Here is a 23,520-nt window from a genome sequence, read left to right as displayed (position 1 = left end):
GCACGCCGACCGCCGCGGCCGCCGCCGCTGCTGCAGTCGGCATCCATCAGCGGGCGGGGGTGTCGCGGAACAGGCTGCTCCGCAGAGCCCGCCCGCGCCGCCCCGCCCCGCGGCCTGCGGGCCCGGAGGAGCCGAGGGGACCGGCCCTCGCCCAGCCGGCCCGAGATGGGGACCCCCAGGCCCAGGTAGGCACGTGGGGACCGGTGATCAGATGGCTTGGGGGACCCGGGGCGTGCTACGTCTAGGCCCAGCCTCCAGCCGTGGGGAGAGAGAGGGGATGAGATTAGGAGCTGAGTCTGAAGGCTGTTGGCCCCCTGACTAGTGTTGGGGAGACCTTTGCTGCTCCTCTCACCCCTGCAGTTTCCTCAGTGCCAGGAGTCAGAGGGGTCAGCTGACACCTTGGTGTAGAATGAGCCGTTGCTGGGCGATGGGCTCAGGAAGCTGGCCCACTCTGGTCTGGAAAGCCATCCCAGCTGCCTTCTTTGGTGGCCCAGGGCTCTGGTTTTCTTCTCTAGGCTGCAGGACAGTATCTTGGCTGGATACTGTTCTCAGCATCTTCCTCATCCTTTGCTTACAGACCCTTTTCTCACTTGTATTGGCTCCCCATTCCTCCTCCTTTCCCTGCCTAAGCTGGGTATATGAATATCTGAGGATTCTGACTGGCTGGTAGTTGTACCCCCTGATCAGAGATAGATGCCTTGTGTGTGTCAGTTGTACCTGGAACCGTCACACTTGGAGAGGTTAAGTTCCCAAGAGGCAGTAGTCTTGGTGACAGGTATAGGTGTTTAGGTGACTCAAGCCACTATGGCATTTATTGGGTGCTAAAGTCAGTGACTGGCTGTATGGGCCAGAGAGTCCATGGTTTTGGAAAGGCTGAACAAGCACCCGTAGAATATTCTGAAGCTGCTGCCCCTCTCTCTCCCCTGACAGCCATGGCTCTTGCTTCTTGTTTCCCCCAGAGCTCTGCGATGCATTGGGTGGTTGGGGGGGTGGGGGAGAACTAACCACGTGTTCCTACCTTCACTCTGGATTGGCATGTCACCTCTCTTGCACACCAAGGTGGGAGTGTAACAGGGCTGGGTTTAGGACCTCTTTGGAGCTGTGCAGGGGCCAGTCGCTCTATCAGCCTGGTCTCTGTGAGCCTTAGGAACTGTCTAGAATCACAGCAGTTGGATGGTGGCCCCAGAGGCTCCTGTCCTAGGCTAGGGTGTACAGAATAGAAGTGCTGTGTGCCTGCCACCCATCCATGACTCCAGATGGAGCTGTGGCAGAGGCAGCCTGTACCAGCTCTTGTCACTCATGGTGGCCTAGAGAGGTTCTGCCAGTCATGTAGCAGCTAGCTTCTGGTGGCCATCCTGAGATCCCATGTCCCCAGAAACTGATACTGATGCACAAAATCTATGGCTTACAGCACACGGTCTCTAGGATTTGGGGGACAGCAGTCCTGGAGGAGAGCATGGGGGCGGGGGAGCTTTGTTTCTGTCAAAGCATTCCTTGGGCGCTGTACAGATCTGTGAGCTTCTTGAAGGGGTTCTATGGTCGAGCCCCACATGAGGACAAGGCTGGGCCCCTGTGCTCACCGAATTCATATACAGAGGTGGGTAAAGGTCTAGGGAGGAAGAGACTTGTCCAAGGTCACAACTCCCAAGCGAGAGCCAGCACTATTGTGTTGAGGACTTAAACTTTTTGGTTAAGGTTTCTCTTCCTTGCCCAAACGCCTGCTCCCTGGCTGCTAGGGCTGTTACTCCCTGTAAGGCACTCTGCCAGAGGATGTACCCTATAGGCTGGAGGTCGTGGCCCCCTTTGAGGAGAGTCCTCACATTGCCTCTCAGCTCTTCTCCCATGAGGTGACCAATGGAGACTAGCTCATAAAGGGCCTGGGATCCTCTTGGTGTATTCAGGATGGAAAGGACTCTTGGAGTCCAGAGATGATCTGAGCCTGAGCTGCCAGGGAGATGTAGAGAAGGTCTCCTGACTAGACCAGCTGCAGTGGGAAGCTCCAACCTCACACTGTGTCTAGACTTCTCTGCACTCCCTATTAAAGGGACATGATCATTGCATCCTGGAGCACTACTAGTGAGTGTACAATCAGGGAGATGGTTTTATTGAGCACTTAGTGTGTGCCAGCCCTGATAAGTGCTTCACATCCTCTCTTCTCCCAGAAGCACTATTAGATACTATTATTATACACTCTTAACAGATGAACGGAGGCTCACAGAGCTTGCCTGCCCAAAGTCACACAGCTGGAAAGTGTGGGGCTGTAGGAGGCCAGAGCCTCTCCCTTTACCATGACATTCTACCCGGGACTGTGTCTGGGAGCACCTGGTTAGTGTCCAGTGGAACCCAGTAATTAGCTAGTAGATGAGGCTGGTCCAGATAGAGAAGTCCATGTTCTGAGTAGGATGAGCCAAGGGTAGCCCTGTGGGCTGAATGCAATCCTGGTCAAAGAGGTCTGGGCGGGAGGGGTCAGCATTGGCCTTCTGCTTGCTAGCTGGCTCTGTGGCTTACCCCCTGCTCCGTTTGGTAGGGCTCCAGCGGCCAGAAGCCACACGGAGGGAAATGTACAAGCACCGGCTGGGACAGTATCTCTGTCAGCAGGGACCTGTGCCTGGCTGGGGGTGGCAGCAAGCTGGTCCTGCTTTCTTAGTAGGAAGGAGACTTATGGATAAGAATAGCAACAGCTAGCATTTATTGAGCTCTTACTACATGCCAGAAACTATTTTCATGTCTTACGTGTTCAACTCCTACATTCCTCACAAAACCCTGTGAGGTAGCGACTTTTCTTCCTCCCACCTTCTAGATCACATTAGTAGCTTACTGACGGAAGCTAAGGGGCCAGGGAGGCAGGCTGGGTCAGGGCCACTTTCCAGAGCTCTCAGAGGCAGCCAGCCTGGACCCTCCAGGGTCATCTTCAGTTTTGTTCATTTGGAAATGATCATCCAATCAGATGTGTGCCTTTTCTCAAAAGTCTCAGGTCTTGCTGGGCAAGCTGGCCATGGTGCACATGTCGGTAATAGCAAAACTTGGGAGGCTGAAGCAGGAGAATTGCCATGAATTTGAGGCTGGCTTGGGATACAGAGTGAGCTCCTCGACAGCCAGCATTAAGTCACATAGTGAGATTCAGTCACCAAAAACTAAGCAAAGAGAAAGGGCCAGCAAGATGGCTTAGTGAGCACAGAGGCTTGCTGGACAAGCCTGCTGATCTGGGATCTGTCTACAGTAGAGGGGAGAACTGACTCCTGAAAGTTGTCCTTTGATGGCCATGCTGTGCCATGGTGCACACACCCACATACCAACTAATGATGATGGTGGTGGTGATGGTGATGATGATAAAGATAAATAAAATTTTAAATATCTGCAGAGACAGCTCAGTGATTAACTGTTTGCTGCTCTTGCAGAGGTCCAAAATTCGTCCCCACCGCTCATAGTGGGTATTACTGTCTGTAACCCCATCTGTAGGGAACCTGACATCCTCTTCTGGCCTTTGAGGGTGCGCACACACACAGATACACAGACACATACCTCTAAAAGTCTTATCAAGTCATGGATGACAGAGCCATCTTGGTCCCAGAGGTAAGAGTACACTACAGTGTCTGCCTATTTTGATGCTCGGGGAAGGCTGGCCACTACTGCCAGGTGAGAGTTTGAACATTTTGGGGTGTGGGAGGAAAAATGGATGCCTTTGAAGAACAGGTGATACCATGTGCAGGAGACAAGTCCAGGGAGGGTTAGAAAGTCAGCTTGTGCCTGTGTGTCTGAGCGAGCTCTCCGAGTCACTCTGCTTGGGACCAGCTCCGTGGCCTTGGGACATGGCTTTGCTGCTTTGGGCTGTGGGACCCTCTTGGTGGTTATTACATAAAGTCTCTCTGTGGTGCTGGCACACCGCAGCAACTCTGAGGATTTCTCCTCTCTCCCTTCTGTCTTTTAAATGTCAGGCTGAGGGATTCGGGCTGGACGTGAGCCTGGAGATGCTGGGGACCTTTGCAAGGGTTTGGCCTGCGGAGGAGTGTGGTGGGATGGTGTTTGGGAAAGGTCTCTGGCAGGTGTGTGCCCCACAGAGAAGGCCCGGACTGTGACCTTGCAGAGAAATCTTCCCTTGGAGAGTTGTGCTGGGAAGGGAGGAAGGTTGAAGCCCCATTAAGATGTCCCTCCGTGGGATGTCGTGTGACTTGCCAGGTTGAGGGAGGAACGATGTGGGGGCGGGGAGAGCCTTGGGGAATTCAGTTTGAGGCTTGGTGAGATAGAGAAGGGCTGGTCCCCTGTCAATCATTCCGTGGGTTGGGCAGCATCTTATTTGAGCATCTGGCTTTTTTCTTTTGAATAAATTCCTTTGGATAAATCCCCATCAGAGCTCATCTATAATAGCAGCAAATTGGAACTAAGTGTCCAACAATAGGAAGATGATTGGGAACGTTTCAGAACATACACTGGATAAAATAATTTGCAGTCGTGAAGAGCCACTGATCTCCTCAGAGCATGGAGCTGGGTGCTGCAGAGCCCCTTGCACCCTTTCTGTGTGTCATGCTTATGACTGCCCAGTGCCAGCCATGCCATGCATGAGAAGGCGAAGGCTTGCTCCTGTCCGTCTTGAGGGCTGGATTCCGGTCTTATTTCTTGCTTTGTCATTGCCATGTGCTTGCTCTGTGATCAGAAAATCAAAGAGGGGAAAGGGACTTGTTCAAGGTCACGTACTTTTTAAACTTTATTTCTGATTTTAAAAACACTTATTTTTATTTTATATGTCTGGGTGTTTTGCCTTCGTGTATGTCTTTGTACCACATGTGTGGCTGGTGCCTCAGAGGGCATCAGATGCTCTGGAACTGGAGTTATGGGTGGTTGTGAGCCGCCATGTCGGGGCTGGGGATTAAGTTCTGGAGGAGCAGCTAGTGCTATTCACCACTGGGGCAGCTTTGAAGTTTTCGTTTATTTGTTTGTTTGAAGTGTGTGTGTGTGTGTGCGTGTGTGTATGCTCACATGTGGGGTTCAGAAGATAACCTTCGAGGATTTGTTCTCTCCACGATGTGGGTTCTGGGAACTGAGCTTAGGCAGTCAGTCCTGGAGGTAAGTGCTTTACCCCTGAGCTAGCTCTGCAGTCCAGTCAGGCAAGGTGTAAGTTTCAGTAGTTACTATGGTCTTACCCGCTCTGCTTACCACATTCTTCTCATTCACTGCTCAGTATTTATGCTCTTTGACTGAGGTGGAGTTACAGCTCTAAAAACCCAGTGTAGGAAAACAATCTGCATTGAGACTGCACTGAACACACTGAACCTTTGAGTTGAGCACACAGTCCAGCGTAGAGTGCAGGCTGTTCGCCACCATCATCAAAGGGATGGCTCGGAGCTGGGACTCAACTTTTGTTTTGCCCAGAGTCCCTGGAGGGCACTCACTCTGTGGCCACGTTCAGCTCAGTGAAGGATCAAAATCCAGGGCATGCTCTCACTAAATGCCTGTTGTTTTCGTATCTTCGTAAAGCCAAACATCACACATTGAGGGCCCTCTTTAGTGTTGAGAGAGAAGCACAGAAAGACCCTGTGAGAACGGGACGCTCACAGGTCGGGCTGAAGTCTTATTTCTATTTTTACCTGTTGCAGAGGTTTGGGGAATCAGTTATGTTGTTCACTCAGTTCCTCCCCTTTACTGTGGATAGTCCACATACCTGCCCCTGAGACTGTGAGAGTACCTTCATTAAGGTAGTGCTCGACGTTAGCTAGTCCACAGAAAGGCATGGGGATGAGGGAGCCATAGGTGAGAGGATTGATGTTAAGTCAGAAGAGCCCACAAAGTCGCCACATCCAGATTACAGTGGTGGAAGATTGGGTTGGATCATTAGACACTGTGGGGTTGGGGAGAAGGAATCGAATGGCGACAGAGTCACACAAGTACAATGAGAGGCAAAGAAGACCGACTCAAGCAAATCTCCCCCCGCATCCTCCCCCCCACACCACAGGGTTTCTCTGTGTAGCCCTGGCTGCCCTGAAATCCACTCTGTAGACCAGGCTAGCCTTGAATTCAGAGATCTGCCTGCCTCTGCCTCCTGAGTGCTAGGATTAAAGGTATGCCCCACCACTGCCTGAACAAATCTTTCTTCAATGTTATATTAAATTTTTCTCAGTTTTTTAAAAATTCTCTCTCTCTCTTGCTTTTTCTCTTGCATGCTTTGTGTGTGTGTGTGTGTGTGTGTGTGTGTGTGTATGAGATATTTCTGTGAGAGAAGACACACAGATGTCACAGGAATGGGAGTCAAAGGACAACTTACAGGAGATGGTTCTCAGCTCCCACCTTGTTTTGAGTCAGGACCTCTCTTCCCTCCTCTGCTCGGCCTGTGAACTTCCGGGAGATTCTCTTATCTCTCCCTTCAACCTCACAGAAGTATTGGGATTTCGGATTTGAATTACCACATCTGGTTTTTTACATGTATTCTAGAGACCCACACCCAGGTCGTTAGGCTCGTGTGGCCCTTGCTTAGGCTTCCTGAGCCACGCCCCAGCACCTTAGTGGGTTCGCTGTGTTAATTAATTCAATTTAATTTTACCTTCTGTCTTCACATGGACTGCACTTGGCTGTCAGGCTTGCAAGTGCTTTTTTCTATCAGAGCTGTCTCCTAGCTTCTTAGTTTAATTACAGAGACATTCCAGAGAGATGGCTAAGCCGTGTAAAGGTGATTGTCCCAAGCCTGGTGAGCTTCATTCCCAGGAAACATGTGGTGGAAATTTAATGAAAGCTACTTCCAAAAAGTATCCCCTGATTTCCATGTATGCCATGCCATGTACACCCACATACTCATACACACACACACACACACACACACACACACACACACACAAATAAGTAAATTTTACAAAAAATATTTATTTTCTCCACCGAAATCCTACTCTGCAGGAGAAGCCAGATGCAGTGCGAATCCTTACAGCAGATTTCTGTTTCAGGAAAGGGTCATGAGCAGCCTTCTTGTTTTATAGTAGCATTTTAATTTGTGGGTTCATTGTTATTTTTCACATGCATAAATAAAATATGTTTCACAGATGTTCATACTTGAGGATGTAGCTTAGTGGTGGCTGCTTCCCTAACCTGGTCCAGGCCTCAGAACTGCAAGGAAAATGACCACACTAGACAAACAGTGCTCTTGTAGTGACTTTAATGGACAGATCCTAGGTGATCTGTCCAGCCTCCTGTTGATGGGCTCCGAGGTTGTTGTTAGTTTTACCTTCTTCTCAGCAGTACTAATAAGGGAACGCTATTGGTGTTTAGACAACCTCGAAGAATCAAGTGGAGAGGGAAAAAAAAAAGTAGAAGTCTCAAGGCCATGAGTTGCCCTTGAAGGTTTGTCCTGTCTGCCTCTTCTTGTTTCCCTTTGAGAACCTTTTCCTGTCACTCTGAACTCAGGAAGGACCCCATCTTTCTCTTCTCTGGTATGTCCCTCGCCAGTGACACTCTCAGCTTCTCTTAGGATGCTATAAGCCGCTCGGTTGGATCTTGCTGCAGCTATGCCCTGTGTCCTTGGACGAGTCTGTCCGTCTGTGCGGTAGGATGCCCATCTGACCATGGGTACCACTGCCCCAGCAGGCATCTGCTGTGTGTTGTGTACTGTGCCAGGGTGAGTGGGGGCCATGTGGCTCCGGGTTGTTCCAGTCTCACTAAATGCCTTTGCCATAAGGGGCACTGTTTCCGTTTTATCTGCTCACATGGGCTTCCGGAGAGGCTAACTAATGTGTCCAAGGTTGCCCAGCCCGTAGAACTGTGACCTCCATTCCGGCTCCGTTTCCAGAACTGCTGTTCTCTGTGCTCCTTCAGCCAACCACCTCTCTGTCATTGGTGAGATCCAAGCAAAATAATAATTCTGGAAGAATATTCTAGTGGGGCATGAAGAGAATCTCAGCTCATAGGACACTGTGACAGGGTGCTCTGAAGGTCAAGGACAGACTCAGACTCAGACAAATTAACCAAGTAAAAACAAGACTCCTTTAAACTCTAAAGTGCCCTGCGTGTGTGTGGGAGAGTTCAGACTACTGTGATTATTTCTACGTCCAGGGCAGCAGTAGTTTTGGCTCTGAGGTTTACAGCAAGTTAGAGGTCATGGGCTGAAGCAGGATGGAAGGAGAATGATCTCTGGGCTTTCCGCCAGCGGACCTGGGTCTGGTCCTGGCTGTACTCAAGCTGACTAGCTGTGTGATGTCAGCTACCTGATCCAGCCTGGAGTAAACCCTCCCTGTATGGCAGCTTGGATGGGTGAAAGCCCTGAAAGGCTTTCAGACTACTGTGACAAGGAGGTCTTGGCTGCCTCCTGCAGCTGTTAGCGTGGACCAAGCGGGAGGTATCTTTTCTCTTTGATGTCCTTACTCTGCAGATCAACGCTGTCCTGTTGTCCCTGTCCCACACCAGCCAATCCCTCTGTGGCTCCTCAATAGCCTGTGAAACTTGTAGACAGAAAGCCAGTGCTGGTAGGTGGTGGCCTCGTTGTCTTGTTTGATTTCATTTAATGCTGTTCTGTAGATACCACAGGCCTTTGACAAATTGTCATTTCCCAGTGCCTCATCCATACCTGAGCACCCACCTCTAAGGATGACTGGAGGCTCAGATCCTTTTAGACCACGTGGGCCTGCCTCAGAAAGAGTACAGCCTGCACCTCCTGGAGGTTCATTCATATCCATTCAGTCTGACTGGAGGAAGCCAGTGCTCAGCCTTGGGGAAATCCCTGTGGGATAGAGCCCTGCTTCCAGAAGAGAGCGAAAGCCTCCCTAGGTGTAGGCTTCTGATGCTTCCTTTGCTGACTTCTCAAGCAGTACATGGTATAGTGTTAACAATGGATGCACAGAGACGAAAGCTAAACGTCCTGCATCTCTGCAGTGTTAACGTGCTGGTCTTTGAACAAAGGCAAGGATGCTGAATATCTCTGGAGCACTCACTGTGGGGCTTAATGTCACTAAATGCTTTCTTGGAGCATAGCTCACAGAGTCATAAGATAGAGGTGTCCTCACCATTTTACAAATGGAAGAACTGAGTTACAGAGGAGGGGTTTTAGAGGTTTGCTGAAGGTGTCCTGCTGTATCACCTAACCTGTGAGGGACTGTGCTGCCTCTTCCCAACTCCCATATCAAGTCCTCCCCACCCCACCCCTGCTGCATGCCCCAAGCAGGAGCAAGACTCTGGCTGGGGAGCAGGAGGGGAGAGTTAAGGGAACCCACAGGCCTGGGCTGAGGCACCCATGGTGGCAAGGACAGAAATGGGTTTCAGTCCCCAGACCAGAGGAGCCAAAGAAGAGGGAGCAGGGTCACCTGAGCTCCACGGTAGCTGGTGCAGGGCAGGGAGCTGAAGAGCTGTCACCACTTCCTACAGAGAAACTAGGAAACTAGGGAAGACAGCTCACCACTATCTCTACTGCCTTCTGGCCAAACCCTCCAGTTTGCAGGCATGGGAACTGGAGGGGACAGTTCAGTGGGCTAACCTTCTGCTTTTCAGTGGGGTAACCTTCTGCTTCATGCATGCATACTATGGATCTGGAAATACGAATGGGCCACCAACCCAGCAGGCATTGTTGGCGAGGGGTAGGAGAGATGTGTCCCCTTGACCTCCCCCGAGAAAGAAGGCCTGATTGTTGAAAACATCTGCCAGGAATCTCTTGGTATTTTAGTTGTTTCCTGCCCCTCTGATCCCCTTTCTTGAACCCTTCCCTCTCTCCCAACTCCCTTCCTCCCTCCTTCCCATCCTTCCTCTGCCGTCCTTCCTGCTACTGCCTCTACTCCCAAATCAGAGTCCCCTGGAACACCTGGGCAGAAGCCTTTGGTGTCTTTGATGCTCAGGATTTAGAAGAGGCCCTCACCATCTAGTGTGTACTCAAGTGTACTTCTCTGATGGCAGAGTCCTGGCAGTGTCTGTAATCTGTTATTCTCTCTCTTTTTTAATGTTTATTTATTTTATGTATGTGAGTACACTGTAGCTGTCTTCAGACACACAAGAAGAGGGCATCTGATCCCATTATAGGTAGTCATGAGCTACCATATGGTTTCTGGGAATTGAACTCAGGACCTCTGGAAGAGCAATCAGCGCTCTTAACCGCTGAGCCATCTCTCCAGCCCCCGTAATCTGTTATTCTCATGGTATTACTCCAGTGTGGGAGGCACATGAGGAAATGACTTGCCTGGACGCTCCTCAGGTAGGAAGTGATAGAGTTGAGAGGAAAACCAGTGGTCCAGGTTCTAAATGCTTCCTAGTGGATTTGCATCTCAGTCTTGAGAAGTCTGCTCTTTGCCAGCTTCACCCCTGCAAAGTTTAGCATCCGTTGAGCTCCCCCGGCCTGAGGATGTTGAAATGCTGTATAGTAGGAGAGCCTTTGAAATCATAGCAATCTGGCCCAGCGATATGTCCTTGCGAAAGTCAGTTTCTTGGCAGCTGTGTGTTTTCATCAATTCAGTAAGGAGGATAGTGGCAGGAGATTGGTTTAAAAATCCTGTGATTCAGGTCTGATAAATCAGAGGAGAGGCTGCCTGGCTAGGAGCCATGAGGGCTCTTGAGGCGACTGCAACCCGGAAATCCTGGCACTGGTACCAGCTGTCTGATCTTGGGCGGGTCCCTTAACTTTTCTGCTTCATTTGGAAAATGGAGAACCTATTACAGGCTCCTGTAAGGATTAACTGTACAGACAGACTCCATAGATCCATACCCAGTATACAGCAAGCTATGAATGTTTACTTTGTATAACATTAATTTTCTTATAGTTTTGTTTTGAGATAGTTTCATTATGTACTCTAGGCTAGCCTTGAACTTTATATCCTCCTGCCTCAACCTCCCAAGCCTGGAGATTGTAGGCACAAGTCACTACCCAGGGCTCTGTTTGATTTGGAGGTGGGGTCTTGAGGCTGTCCAGACTGGTTTTGAAATCATTTTACCATACACCTTGCTCAATGTTTATAGTTATTAATCAAAAATTGTTTGAAGGCCTGGCAATAATAACGACTGAGACAGAAACCTCTGTGGAGTTCATACTCTAGAGGAGAAATAGAAATAAATAAATCAAAGTTCAGTTTGTGATGAAGTCGCAAAAAAAAAAAAACCCATTAGAAAAACAGACAGATGAAGAACTTGAATTAACACAAGCATAAATAAGTTAGCATGCTGTCATAATGGAAAGTTAGGGAGAGAGACCTGTGTTAGATAGGGTAGACATATGGAGGTAAAAGTTGTCATACCAGGAGAGGGGACAGAGTCACTGCTAATGAACAGGGAAGACAAAGTCCTGATGCAGGGAGAAGCCTGCACAGTTGAAGCACAGGCAGAGGCTGCAAGGACAGGCTTCCTGTGGAGGAGGCAGAGTCCACTGGCAGGGGTAGGAGCAGATGCTAGAAGATGGGGAGAGGCCACTGTAGTGTAGTAAGGAGGGTGTGTCTTCTTTTGATGGGAAGTCATTAGAGATGTTTTGGGTTTTGTTTGTTGATCAGCGGTTTGATATGTTGCCCAGCTGGCCTTGAACTAAGATCCTCCTGCCTCAGCCTCTTGAGTGCTTTGATTACAGGCTTCTGCAGCTACATACCACTGGATATTTTTAATAAGGGCATTCAACTAGACTCCTGCAAAATATTCCTGTGGTTGCTCTTGGAGAACACATCCTAGGAATGACCTCAGGGAGGGAGAGCCCGCATCAAGCAGGTTTGGACCTGGGCAGTAGCTGGGGGGTGAGGGGGGGGTTGAGAAATGAACATATCTGGTGACTGGCCTTGGCGGTGCTGACTCACCCCAATCCTGGTTCGAAGGTTAACCAGATGTCAGCTGATTCATTTTAAAGAGCTGGTACAGCCGCCTGGCCAAGTGGATATTGCCTCAGCTGAGGAGCCATCTCCCTGCAGGCTGTCCAGATGGAAAGCTTACAGGATGTGAAGGCTGCTGAGTGGTCCTGTGGAGCCCCAGATGCTGACATCCTGCTGAGCCAGCCCTAGCCCCGGCCACACAGGGCCCCTCTCTCCAGACAGTGGTGGTATGGGTACAGTTCCCACTGACATTCTGGCTGACCTGTCTCTTTTCTAATCCTGTGTATTTTCCCTCAAATGTTGGTGCCCACACCCTGGCCCTGCTGGCTGACCTTTAGTCTTGTGGAGCTGTCTCTTTCTGCCTGTGTTGTAGGCAGATGAGTCTGCACTCCTGGTCTGAGTGTTCACTGCTGTGCCAGGAGGGGTCTGTGAAGGATGGGAAGTTTTAACCTGCACCTGGCCACATTGGTGTTCCATGATGGGAGTCCTGACCTTCTGTATCAGTCCCTGACACTTCTGACGCTCCAGAGACTAACTTCAGGACCCTGGTCCCTGTTCCTCTCCCTGGTCAGCCAGTGCCTCCCTCCCTCCTTCCAGGCAGTATGGGGCTTCTTCCTTTGTATGTTTCTTGAGGGGTAAGAGCTTCATGTTCTGGCCCTTTGCCCACAGGATGACTCAGCCCAAGTGCCTCCTCCTTCTAAATGTTTCAACTCCGTTCCTGCCCCCTACCCTAGAAGCCAGCTTCCAGAACAAAGACCACATTCTGGATCAGCAGGTACCCAGACTCTTGTGCAAGGCTAAAACATACCCTGGAGGACCTAAGTCCCTGCATTGAGCTCCATGGGAGCCAGCACATGGTTTCCCCAAGGGCCCTGACTGTACACAGTCTGGCCTGGCCACCTAGCAGTTCTCCTAGTGTGTGCTGGCCTGAGCCTGAGCAAGAACCATGTCCACGTGACCTAGCCTGCTGTGTCAGAAGCCACAGTCTAGTTCTTGGCTCCCTTTCTATGGCCTAGTGAGAGACAATGCTGCTATCCTTGGGCTTGTCAAAGAAAGATTCTTATTGTACATTTTTAAAATGTTATTTTTATTTTTAATTAACAAATTTTTAAAATAAGCTTAAACAGGATTTACTGAGCTCCTTCTCACCCTGTTATCGGAAGCCATGAGCATCTGAAAACAAATGAGTTTTTAACCTCTAGGGTTTATGTATGTGGATTTAGTTGTTTATTTGAGGCCAGATCTTCCTATGCACTCACTATATAATACAGGCTGGCCTCAAACTCATAGCAAGCCTCCTGCCACAGGCTCCTGAGTACTCAGATTACAGCCATGAGCTTTCTTTCATGCATGGCTAGCCTCAAGTTTTAAGGCAATCGTTTGAAGAGTTGGTCCCTGCCATGGCAGCAGGCGAGGTGGTGTACACCTTTCAATCCCAGCACTTGGGAGGCAAAGACAGGTTGGTCTCTGAATTCGAGGACAGCCTGGTCTACAAAGCAAGTTTTGGGCCAACCAGATGTAGAGGGAGATGGGGATGGGGTAGGCACAGAAGGAGAAGGAAAGAAAAAGAGGGGAATCCAGGAGGATCACCGTCATTATCACCAGCCCGTGGCATGGTGGCGTGTCCTTGGGAGAATGAGGGAAGAAGATCCCTTGAGGTCAGGTGTTTGACTCAAGCCCAGTCTTGAACAAACTAGAAGGAAAATGTTCGTTTGTTCTGACACTTGGAGATTATGTAGCTGATACTTTGCTGAAGTGTCTCTCTGAGATGCCATTTGACTTTCCGGGATGTTATGTCCTGACAAACCCGCTGTAAGCTGAAAACGATGCATGCTTTATCAGTTCCATTTTATCCGTAATATACTGTAGACAGTCAGGATGTCCCAAAGAGACATGATGGCAGCATAGAACTAGAAGTAAAACATCCCTGTTCTCGGAGAGCATGGCACAGGATGCTGGCTTGTATTCTTGAGTATATTCGTTTTAAGAATTAGGAACTACCAAGACACTCGGGGTGGAAGTGACCCAGCCTGATGTGACGTGGAGGTTGCTATGCTAGTCAGGAAGAAAATAACAACCCTAAGATATTGTACTGAAATTTAAAGTTCCCAAAGGCAGTGTGCTTGAGTTTTCAAATATAAAAGCCTCAGTATTTTAATAAGTTTACTTGTATGGAATGTAGTCTAGGTGATTTTAATTTGCAGTCTTGAAACATAACCACCAAAGGAAATATAATTGCTGCTTGTATATGGAGAAATGAGAAAGTCGTGATGATTGGAACAAGAATAAGTGGCTGACACATGTGGAAAATGTGGTAAGGGAGCAGAATGTTTTCGTGGAAGTCACACAGGGCCTTTGTTTGTTTTTGGTGACCTAAGAGATTCCGTCCTGTCTTCCATGAGTCCATTCTTGTTCCCAACATTATATATTACCACAATGGTATCTGTTGAGTACTCTTCAGTTCTAGTTTCCATTAGATGCGACCCTTGACCCTGGAAGGAAGACCACAGTGAACACAGCACAGTGGTGAAAGGCCAAGGGGCAGCCAACATGGAATCAGTACAGACGACGCTTGCCAGGAACGTGCAGGGGAAAGAATGTTCCGCGTGGCTGTATGAGTGTGCAGATGCTTTGCCGGGGAGATGGCTGGGGAAGGCTTCCTGGAAGCAGGAACAGTTAAGCCACATATCCAGGAAAGGATATGGGGTAGGCAGAGCACGTGAGGAAGCAGGCTATACCACACACACCGTGAACCTCGGCGTGTATCTAGGGGCAATGCAATCCCCGTGTTTACCTTGTGCAGGAGTCTTATGTAAGGAGGAGACTGAAGATTCCTGGGAGTGCGGAGAGGATGTAATGAAGGAGGCCAAATAAAGGAGTTTGAAATTTTAATGCAGGAAATGATGAGCTGTCAGGTTTAAGCTGGAAGGTGGGGATGGGACCCGCATCAGCGAGTCTAGGCAAGCTGAAGTGTTTCTATTCCTGGGCTGAGGCTTTGAATACTGGCAGCTCTTCTTCTTTTAATGGGGGCTGTGGGGTCCTCGGCATTTATTTACCTAGCTGTTCATATTGTTAATGCTTTTATTAGCATATATTAAGTTACACAGTGACAGGTTTTCATGTTTCACATTGTCATGAGGAACTGTGTGTTTACTAAGATGGGGTCGTATGTGTGGATCGCTGACAGCATGCCCATTCGCTCAAATGCTTGCCGTGGTTTTTGCATGCATTTCCTTTTCTCTCTGAGAGGATATGCCTGTATCTATGTATCCAACCCCCTGGCTGTGGCCTCACTGTAGCTCCTTGATGTTCAGCCTGGGCCTGGGCTCTTTCTCCTTTGAGGAGGTTATGTTGGATTTTTGCTGGGGTAGCTGAGTGCAGAAGAGAGAGAAGATGGGCCTGCCATTCAGAGAGCTAGGCCGCCAGCAGGAGGAGAGTGGACTGAAGAAGCTAAGGGACACTGTTTGAAGATGTGACTATAATTCAAGTCTTACCTGTGACAGAAGTGGAGTGGAGTAGGTATTTCTCAAATGGTGTTCAGCATTTCCTATTTGTAGCACTGGCTACCAGAGGATCTGCAGGAAAAACTGGAATATTCACTTAAAATATCTTTCGTAGCTGTTTCCAGGAAGATACAGGTTGAGGAAAGAGTCTGGGGTGAAGCCAAACAGAAGACCCAGGAAGGGGATTTATGGATGTACCTCAGAGGCTGCCTGGACACTAGGGTCATGTGAATTCTGCTTGCCATAGCCAAAAGTGTTGATACACACTTTTGGATTTTTAAAATAATTTTAAATATTTGTTTTATGACTTATGTATAATTGCCGTGTGTGTGTGTGTGTGTGTGTGTGTGTGTGTGTGTGTGTGTGGTGGAGGCCCTAAGAGGGAGCCAGATATCCCTCCCCAGCCCTCAGCTGGAGTTCCAGGCGGTTCTTAGTTGGCTGATGGGGGTGCTGGGAACTGAACTTCGGTCCTTTACAGGGACAGCAGGTGCTCTTCACCGCTACACTCCCTCTTCACCCATCTTTGGCTTGCCCGTTGACCCCATCAGACAAGGGCTGACAACCCTCAAGCACAGGCTGAGGGAAGGAGGGTCCTGGCTCAGCGGCCAGGACTGTGACCCTGCATGGCCTTGAACTCCCTCAGAGCGGCTGTTGTGTCTAGTCCAGAGCTGACGTGAGTGGTGGAGTGTCTATGGAACTGGCTTGAAGCTGTCTTCCTTCTCCTTAAGGTCAAGGTAATGGCTGGAAGAGAGCATCTCTGAGCAGAGAGAAGCAGCGTGGCCCCGCCCTCCCTTCCTCCCTGTCTGGTTGCCTAATAGCAGCTATGGGGACGTGCAGGTCTCCTGTTTGTACGCCAGAGTAAGCTGCAAGGACTTCCATGTGGGCCCCATGGGTGGAGGACACCCGTGACCTCTTCACGACCCTGGGCTCACCTGTGGTCTGCCTAGTACCTTTTGCTTTGGGCTTGTCCAGTGCCCATGGAATGCAGAGAGGCCCTGGATTCCACCCCATCCCCTCCACAAATCTGAATAAGTAAATAAATTAAATGTTTTGTTTGATGTGGTTTACTTTTGATTTTTTTTTTTTTTGAGACAAGTCTCATTTTGTAACCTAGGCTGCCCTCAAACTTGTGATAATCCTCCTGCCTCAGCTTCCTAAGGGCTGGTGATATAGGTGTGAGACCCCACCCTGGCATAGATAAATAAATGGCAGTGTGAGCCCAGGAGCACGTGGGTGGTTCCGAGTGTTGGGTGCCTGCCTGTCTGAGGCCTTTCCTGGTGGATGGTTGAGGATAAGTTCCCACCAGGTCTTGTGTGAATGTTTCTCATACACTATGATACAGCGAACTTAGAGGAAGGGTCTAGACCACAGAGTGTTGGTTCCTGCTCATTTCTCTTACTCTGGGTTTGGTCGGGGAAGGGGAGCTTTTGGCTTTTTCTTTTTTCTTTTTTCTTTTTTTTCTTTTTTTTTTTTTTGGTTTTTCGAGACAGGGTTTCTCTGTATAGCCCGGGCTGTCCTGGAGCTCACTCTGTAGACCAGGCTGGCCTCGAACTCAGAAATTCGCCTGCCTCTGCCTCCCAAGTGCTGGGATTAAAGGCGTGCGCCACCACCGCCCGGCCCATCGCTTTTGGCTTTAAAACAAAACAACCTTAAAAGATAATACACTTATTACAAATACTCACGTGTTGTTGTGATGGGACATTCCTGTATCCCGTCGCTGGAGAGGCTGAGACAGAAGGATCAAGAGTTCAAGCCTCAGCTGTTGAGCTGGCTCAGTGGATAAAGGTGCCTTTAGCACAGGTTGGATCCCCAGATCCAATCATGGAAGAGAGAACCAAGTTCTGAAAAGTTGTCCCCTGCATGTGTGCATGTGTCTACGCGCAGCAACAACAATAATACAAATTTTAAAAATAGTTTAGTGCCGCTGTGGACCACATAGTAAGTTTAAGGCTAGCCTGGGCTGTATGCTGGGAACTTGTCTCAAAACCAAAAAGGACCCGAGTCATTCCAAGGTGTCTGGGGTGTAAGTGAAGATCCCCTCTCGTCCCTTCGCATCCCGAGGCCTTTCCTGACTTCTCTTAATGGTGGCAAGTCTCCTCTGTAATCCTTACAACATGAATGAAGCATGAAGCTGCACTGTTGAGCCTACTGTCTGTAGGATCTGGCTAATTCCAACAGAATAGCTGGACAGCAGTTCCATGGCCTTCTTTGACATCTCATTTAATGTTTCAAAGGAGAAACCTGTCCCAGAGATATTCCCCCTAAGTCCCTCAGTTTGTGGATGAGTCCCAGAGAGGTGAGGTGGCACATTTGGGGCAGACAGCCTGAGCCCTGTTATCCTGACCACTCCATGGGCAGCAAGGAGTATTTTCTACTGGTACCTACCTGTGTTGGTCCATGGTGCCCCATCTTTACAGCATTCCGTGAAGCTGGGGCTGACGTGTGTGTGTGTGTGTGTGTGTGTGTGTGTGTGTGCGAGAGAGAGAGAGAGAGCGAGAGAGAGCGAGCTTAGATTATATTCAGTGTCCTGCATTAGCTGAGGGGCTGTCATGGGCTAGGTGTAGTGGGACAGTCAGCCTGGCCAGGGCCTTTCGGGTGCCTGGTACAGAGCACAGCTCCCTAGAGACCCTCATCATCCTTAGAAAAGGTCCAGATCCCAGGTCTGGACAGAGAGGGAAGGAGGCCCCTCAAACCCTGCCTTCTCTCTGGTTCTTTGCCCATTTGTCTCTGTCTGTCCCTCACGGAGTGCAGTTCCTGCTCCCTTGTTGTCTCGTTATCACCCTTCCCCCGTCACATGCTCTCCTTCATTCCAATGCAGGCGTGCTGGTCACCATGACAACAGAGACAGGCCCAGATTCTGAGGTGAAGAAGGCTCAGGAGGAGACTCCACAGCAGCCTGAGGCTGCTGCAGCTGTGACCACCCCGGTGACCCCTGCGGGCCACAGCCACCCAGAGAGCAATTCCAATGAGAAGCACCTGACCCAGCAGGACACAAGGCCTGCTGAACAGGTATGTACTGGGGCCCGGGACATCCCTCCTCCCTCCCACGAGTCCTCCTGGTCTGATTCTTAGGGTCCTGGTATTTCCTCAGCTGGAAAGGAAGGATTCAGATGCGTTCATGACCTGTGACACACTGAACTCTGGGCTAGAGCATGCTGGCCATTTTATATTTTATTCCCCAGTCCCAAAGGGGGAGGTTTCATCTCCCCCATTTTATGCTGAGAGGATCTGTGGCTCAGTGCAGTGAACCCTGTTACCCAAAGCCATATACGAAGCCAGAGGTGGAGGGGAGACCCAGAACACATCTCCTGCCTTCTACTCAAGCTTGACAAATCCAGTGAGACCTTGACAAAACCCATCCCCTGAGGACTACAGAAGGCTGAGGGGCTCACTGAGCCCTCCATTTACCCCTCCCTAATTCATAACAGGCACAGAAAGGCAAGGACTTGCTACACTCATGGAGGGAGCCAGCTCTTCCCTCCATTGTGACCACCACAGCTCCTGTCTTATGTTAGACTCAGTGACAGACAGGTAAGGTGGGAGAGACCAGACAAATGTCCTGATGAGTCACTCACTGTTCTAGGGAGAGGGACAGGGCAGCTTGGTGCTGACTTCAGTTCTCTGGGCTGCTCCTATCTGCAGAGGCTGTCCATGGTTGCAGTAGCCTGCAGGAGGACACAGACCCCTCAGCTCACATGGAAACATCAAGTCCCTACCATTATATGCCAGTCTGTTTACAACCCCCGGTCACCCTGAGAGTCTTAGAAGGTGGCATGTCTTATTTTAGGGGCATCTTGGCCTCAGCTACCCAATTACTCCTGCTGTTCCAAGTCCACTGAGTTCTTTCCTTGCATGGCCTCACAGAGCCCGGATATGGAGGATAAGGAGTACTGTGAGGCTGATGGCCTGTCGGAGAGGACCACGCCCAGTAAGGCCCAGAAATCACCCCAGAAGATTGCCAAGAAGTTCAAGAGTGCCATCTGCCGAGTCACCCTGCTTGATGCCTCTGAGTACGAGTGTGAGGTGGAGGTAGGGAACGCTCATCACCATATGCCCTGCCCCAGGCTGGCCTCAGTGCCAGGCTAGCTCCTGTGTGTCCTGAGTCCAAGCCAAACCACAGGAGGACCCACCATGATGTCCGGAGCAGTGGCTTGGCCTGGTACTCCTTGGTACAGATGGTAACACTGAGGTCCAGAAAAGGTCATTACTATTGAAAACTGAATTAAGATTCAGCACAGACTGACATCAGGAAATGATGCTTCAGGGTGTCTGTGCCTTGGTAAAAAATGTCACCATTTAAGGACTGATATGCAGGGCTGACCACAGGATAGTCCCACTGATTCTGAGTTCCATGCTATCTCCTGCAACCCCCCCCCCCCCCGCCCCGGCTCTGGCTCACATCTTTTGAGGGCATCTTCTCTTTCTCGCCCACAAGCCTTAGGACTTTGGTTTTTAGCTGCTTCTCTTGATTTCTGTTAAGCAGAAATCTCCAGCGTCCCCTAGGCAGGTCCATGGCCCAGGAAGACCCTGGCAGGGTTTATAAGACAGACTAGATGCGGTGGACACTATAGACCCAGAGAGCGGAGCCTGTGGCAGAGAACTGAGGTCCTGCCCTGCTGAGGGGAGGCTTGTGGGTACTCTTTCTTTGTGCAGTAGAACCTGGGTCAGCACCCAGCCCCACTGGCAGGTCCACCGGCCTCACAGTAGCTCTTCTCTCTTCCTCAGAAGCACGGCCGGGGCCAGGTGTTGTTTGACCTGGTCTGTGAGCACCTTAACCTCCTGGAGAAGGACTACTTCGGTCTGACCTTCTGCGATGCTGACAGCCAGAAGGTGCCCGGCTGGGGTCGTGCTGTGGCGGGTGGGCAGGGAGGCTTCTGTGGTCCTGACTGTATCCTCCAGCTTCCCCTGACTTTCAGAAGGCATCTCCTGTTTCTACATTATCAGCCCTAACCACTCACAAGTCTCTGGCCAGCTCCCTGCCCCTAGTCTTTTGTAGGTATTCCCTGATGGGTCGCTGGAGAGTTATGATGGGCTTGCTTGTGTTCCCTGAGTAACAGACCAGTCCGTATCCAGTGTCTTCTTCCCACCCGAGTGGGCGGCTGCCTGGCTTTCCTTCTACTTAGCTGCACTACTTGGTCACTGTGGCCATCTCAGGGCAATACCAGTACCGTGTCTAAACCCTGCTGGGAATCCAGGCCTCATTCCCTAGTGTCAATTAAGGATGTCCCCATGAGAGTCTGTGGCTGGCCACTTCTGGATAGTCGTCTCTCCCAGTTCCACTACTGCCCAATCCTGCACCTTCCTTCTAAAGGACAAATCCATTCTCTTCCAGAACTGGCTGGACCCCTCCAAGGAAATCAAGAAGCAGATCCGGAGTGAGTGTTTGCTTGTGGTTGGTGTGTGAGGATGGGAGGGCAGGGCCTGGCTCCAGCGTTCTCACCTATTTTGGGAGGTATTCCTGGATCTCCATACCCCTCTGCCACTTACAGCAGGTCTGAGAGAAGGCAGGGTAGGAATGACGTAGCATTAGGTTATAGGTAACAAGTCTGAGGCCCAGAGAATAGCAGGGACAGTAAGAGCCACATAGCCAATTAGTAAAGAAACCATAAATGCATTCAGGAAATCAGCTCTGCAGAGTCTTCCAGAAAAGAGGGGCAAACAGATGACCTAGAAACAGCTAGCCTTCTGTCCAGGGATTGTGTAGTAACTAACAACCCTTAACTCAGGTCCAGAGAGTGGCAGCTACTTATACAAGGTCACAGAGCCAAGTGCTGGCTCAGCCCATCTTGAGCCTGGGCTTTTGTCTTGTTCTCCTTTCAGTGCCTCTGGAGGAGGGAGATGAGCAGGCCAGCAGCCTCTCTTTTCTGGCCCTAGAGAAGAAGCGAGTTGGGAGGGGTGAGAAGGCTTTCACATAATGGAGGGAGGAAGTGGGTAGCCTTAGCAAATGGGCCTGCAGTAGGTGGCGACCTGAGGCCTCCATCCCAGGCCCCACACCTTAGATATGCTTGGCCTCTTTAGGGTTGGACTCTCTGGTCCCCTGGCTAGGAAGCTGTAGCTGAGTCTGTTGCTATGACAGCAGGTAGCTGGCCCATGGAAGCCAGCTGACTCTACAGGAGGGGGCTCGAGGAGCCTTTCCTGTAGGCTCCTGACAGTTGGAGACAAAGAGGCAGGCACATAAGCAAAGCATGCTTCTTGGGTCAGCAGGCTTTTAGGTCTGAATTTTAGGCTGACTTCTAGTAGTGCCAGGCCTGCTGGGAGGCCAGCCTTTCATGCCTTGAAAGAATTGGAATGAATACAGGCAGCCAAGTGTGTAGAGTTAATAAAGACTAGTAGCCTGGAAAAGAGAAGCAGGCAGGCCCAGTGACACCGCCCTAGGGTCACTGCCCCAAGCAAGCCTGGAGGTCCTGCCCACCTGTCACCTGTCTTGACACATGGACCGTTGCTCCTGTGACAGCTCAAGCCACAGCCTTCATACCTCGTAGCCTGGGTCCTTAGGAAGCGCCTCCTCTGGAGGATAGGGCAATTGCTTTAATAGGTACCGTGCTTGCTGCTTAAGCATGGAGACCCGAGTTCAGAGTCGAAGCACACGCTTGTAACATGGTGAACTCCGGGTGCCTGCTGTCCAGCCAGTCCAGCCACACTGATAAGCTGTGAGTTCAGTGAGAGATGTAGTATCAGAAGATTAGGTGAGAGTGGGTGACCCAGCATCCATGCAGTGCGGGAGCACTAACTAGACTCTGTGTCATAAGGAAAAGAGGGAGGGCTTAAGGGTGAGAGAGGGGCGTGTAGGGTGTGAGGGGCTGTGGGGGTGCATGTGATACATTGTCCATATGTATGAAATTGTCAAGAGTAAGTAGTGCTAGACAGCCGGCTCAGTGGTTAAAAGCACTTGCTGCTCTGGCACAGGACCTGGGGAAGTTTCCCAGCACGCACCATCTGTAACTCCAGTTCCAGGGGGACATCTGGCGCCCTCTTCTGGCTTCTGCAGGCACTGCATGCACACGGTGCACTCCCTATGCAGGCAAAACTTTTATGTGTCAAAAACAAATAAATCTTTAAAAAAAATAAGATAGAAAGCATTAGAGGAAGACACCCCATATCAACCTGTGGTCTCTATAGTGCATGAACAAGGTCGACACACACACACACACACACACATTCCTCCTCTATTAGAGCTTACACACACACACGCACACACACACACACCCTTCCTCTATTAGAGCTTTGCCTCTGTCTCCAACTCTGAAATGCCCACCTACTCACCCCAGCCCTGCCCTTTGGGACCCTAGGTGGGCAGTTTTGCCTCCTTTCTGTAGTTGGTCTCCTCACCCTTGATAGTGGTAGCTGCATGAGCCCTGGTATCTCGTACCTCCGAGACAGCTCTCCTTCTCTCAGGCATCACTCCCTGTCATCTAAGACACCTCGGGCCATGCCTCTGAGACTCTGCTTCTTCTTGGCAAGTGGACTAGCTCTTCCTGCCTCAGCTGGAGTGACAGGGAAGTGACACACACTTAGACATCACCGGGCATAGCTGCCACTTTCTTCTGGACACAGTGCTTGAATATGAGTTACAGCTTGGTGCCTAGTTCTTGGTTTCAGAACTGTTCCATGCCACAGTCTCTTCACTGTAAAGTGGGATCAAGATAACAGGGCTTTGGGGTTGCCCTGAGGATGAAATTGGTGTCATAGGTATAACACAGCAACACCCGCCCGAGTACACTCAATATGCATTGGCTCTGAGTACTATTTGCTGTCCCTGCTGTCCCTCCTGAGACAGAGCCTGTGTCGCTGGAGGCCTTTTCTAAGGAGTCTTTGTGACTAAGAACCTGGGCTCTAGGGTCAGGTGACCAGAGTTTGGAAACCTGCTCTCTGTTACCAATTAGCCGACTGGTCCTTAAAATCTTCGTCTATGAAAAGCAAACCGAGGTTGGAAAGGTAGCTTGCCGGCAGAGTATTTGCCTGGCAGGCTCAAAGCCCTCATTTGATCCTGAGTGCTGCAAAAAACCTCCAGCAAAACAGAACAACAAGAATATTAGCCAACCAATCAGTCAGCAAAAACTGCACTCTTAGGGTGATTGTGAAATTTAAATTCCGATGCTGTAGATAGAGGTGACCACTTTGTCGCATGGGTCTCCACGTTCTCATCTGCTGACCGTGTTTTAGTGAAGGGTTACTTGTATGTGTGTGTGAGAGAGAGGAGAGGGAGAGGGAGAGAGGGGAGAGGGAGAGAGAGAGAGAGGAGAGGGAGAGGGAGAGAGAGGAGAGGGAGAGGGAGGGAG

General features: G+C 50.2%; 1 protein-coding gene across 7 annotated transcripts in view; it reads left to right on the top strand.

Annotated features, from left to right (window-relative positions):
• Positions 1–142: 142 nt before the first annotated feature.
• Epb41l1 (erythrocyte membrane protein band 4.1 like 1) overlaps positions 143–23,520 on the top strand; it is a 67,314-nt gene continuing 43,936 nt past the window's right edge. For all 7 annotated transcript variants that reach the window (XM_028775236.1, XM_028775235.1, XM_028775238.1 and 4 more), the window contains exons 1-5: positions 143–185; positions 18,060–18,250; positions 19,106–19,270; positions 19,967–20,071; positions 20,574–20,616. In XM_028775236.1, coding sequence (XP_028631069.1) covers positions 18,074–18,250; positions 19,106–19,270; positions 19,967–20,071; positions 20,574–20,616 — 490 coding nt within the window. In that variant the 5' untranslated portion in view covers positions 143–185; positions 18,060–18,073. The remainder of the gene's footprint in view (positions 186–18,059; positions 18,251–19,105; positions 19,271–19,966; positions 20,072–20,573; positions 20,617–23,520) is intronic.

Source organism: Grammomys surdaster, unplaced genomic scaffold (assembly GCF_004785775.1).
Source record: "Grammomys surdaster isolate TR1022 unplaced genomic scaffold, NIH_TR_1.0 254, whole genome shotgun sequence".
In the NCBI taxonomy this organism is placed as follows: Eukaryota; Metazoa; Chordata; class Mammalia; order Rodentia; family Muridae; genus Grammomys; species Grammomys surdaster.
Note: the sequence above shows the minus strand (reverse complement) of the source record. Positions and strands in the feature narration are given on the sequence as shown.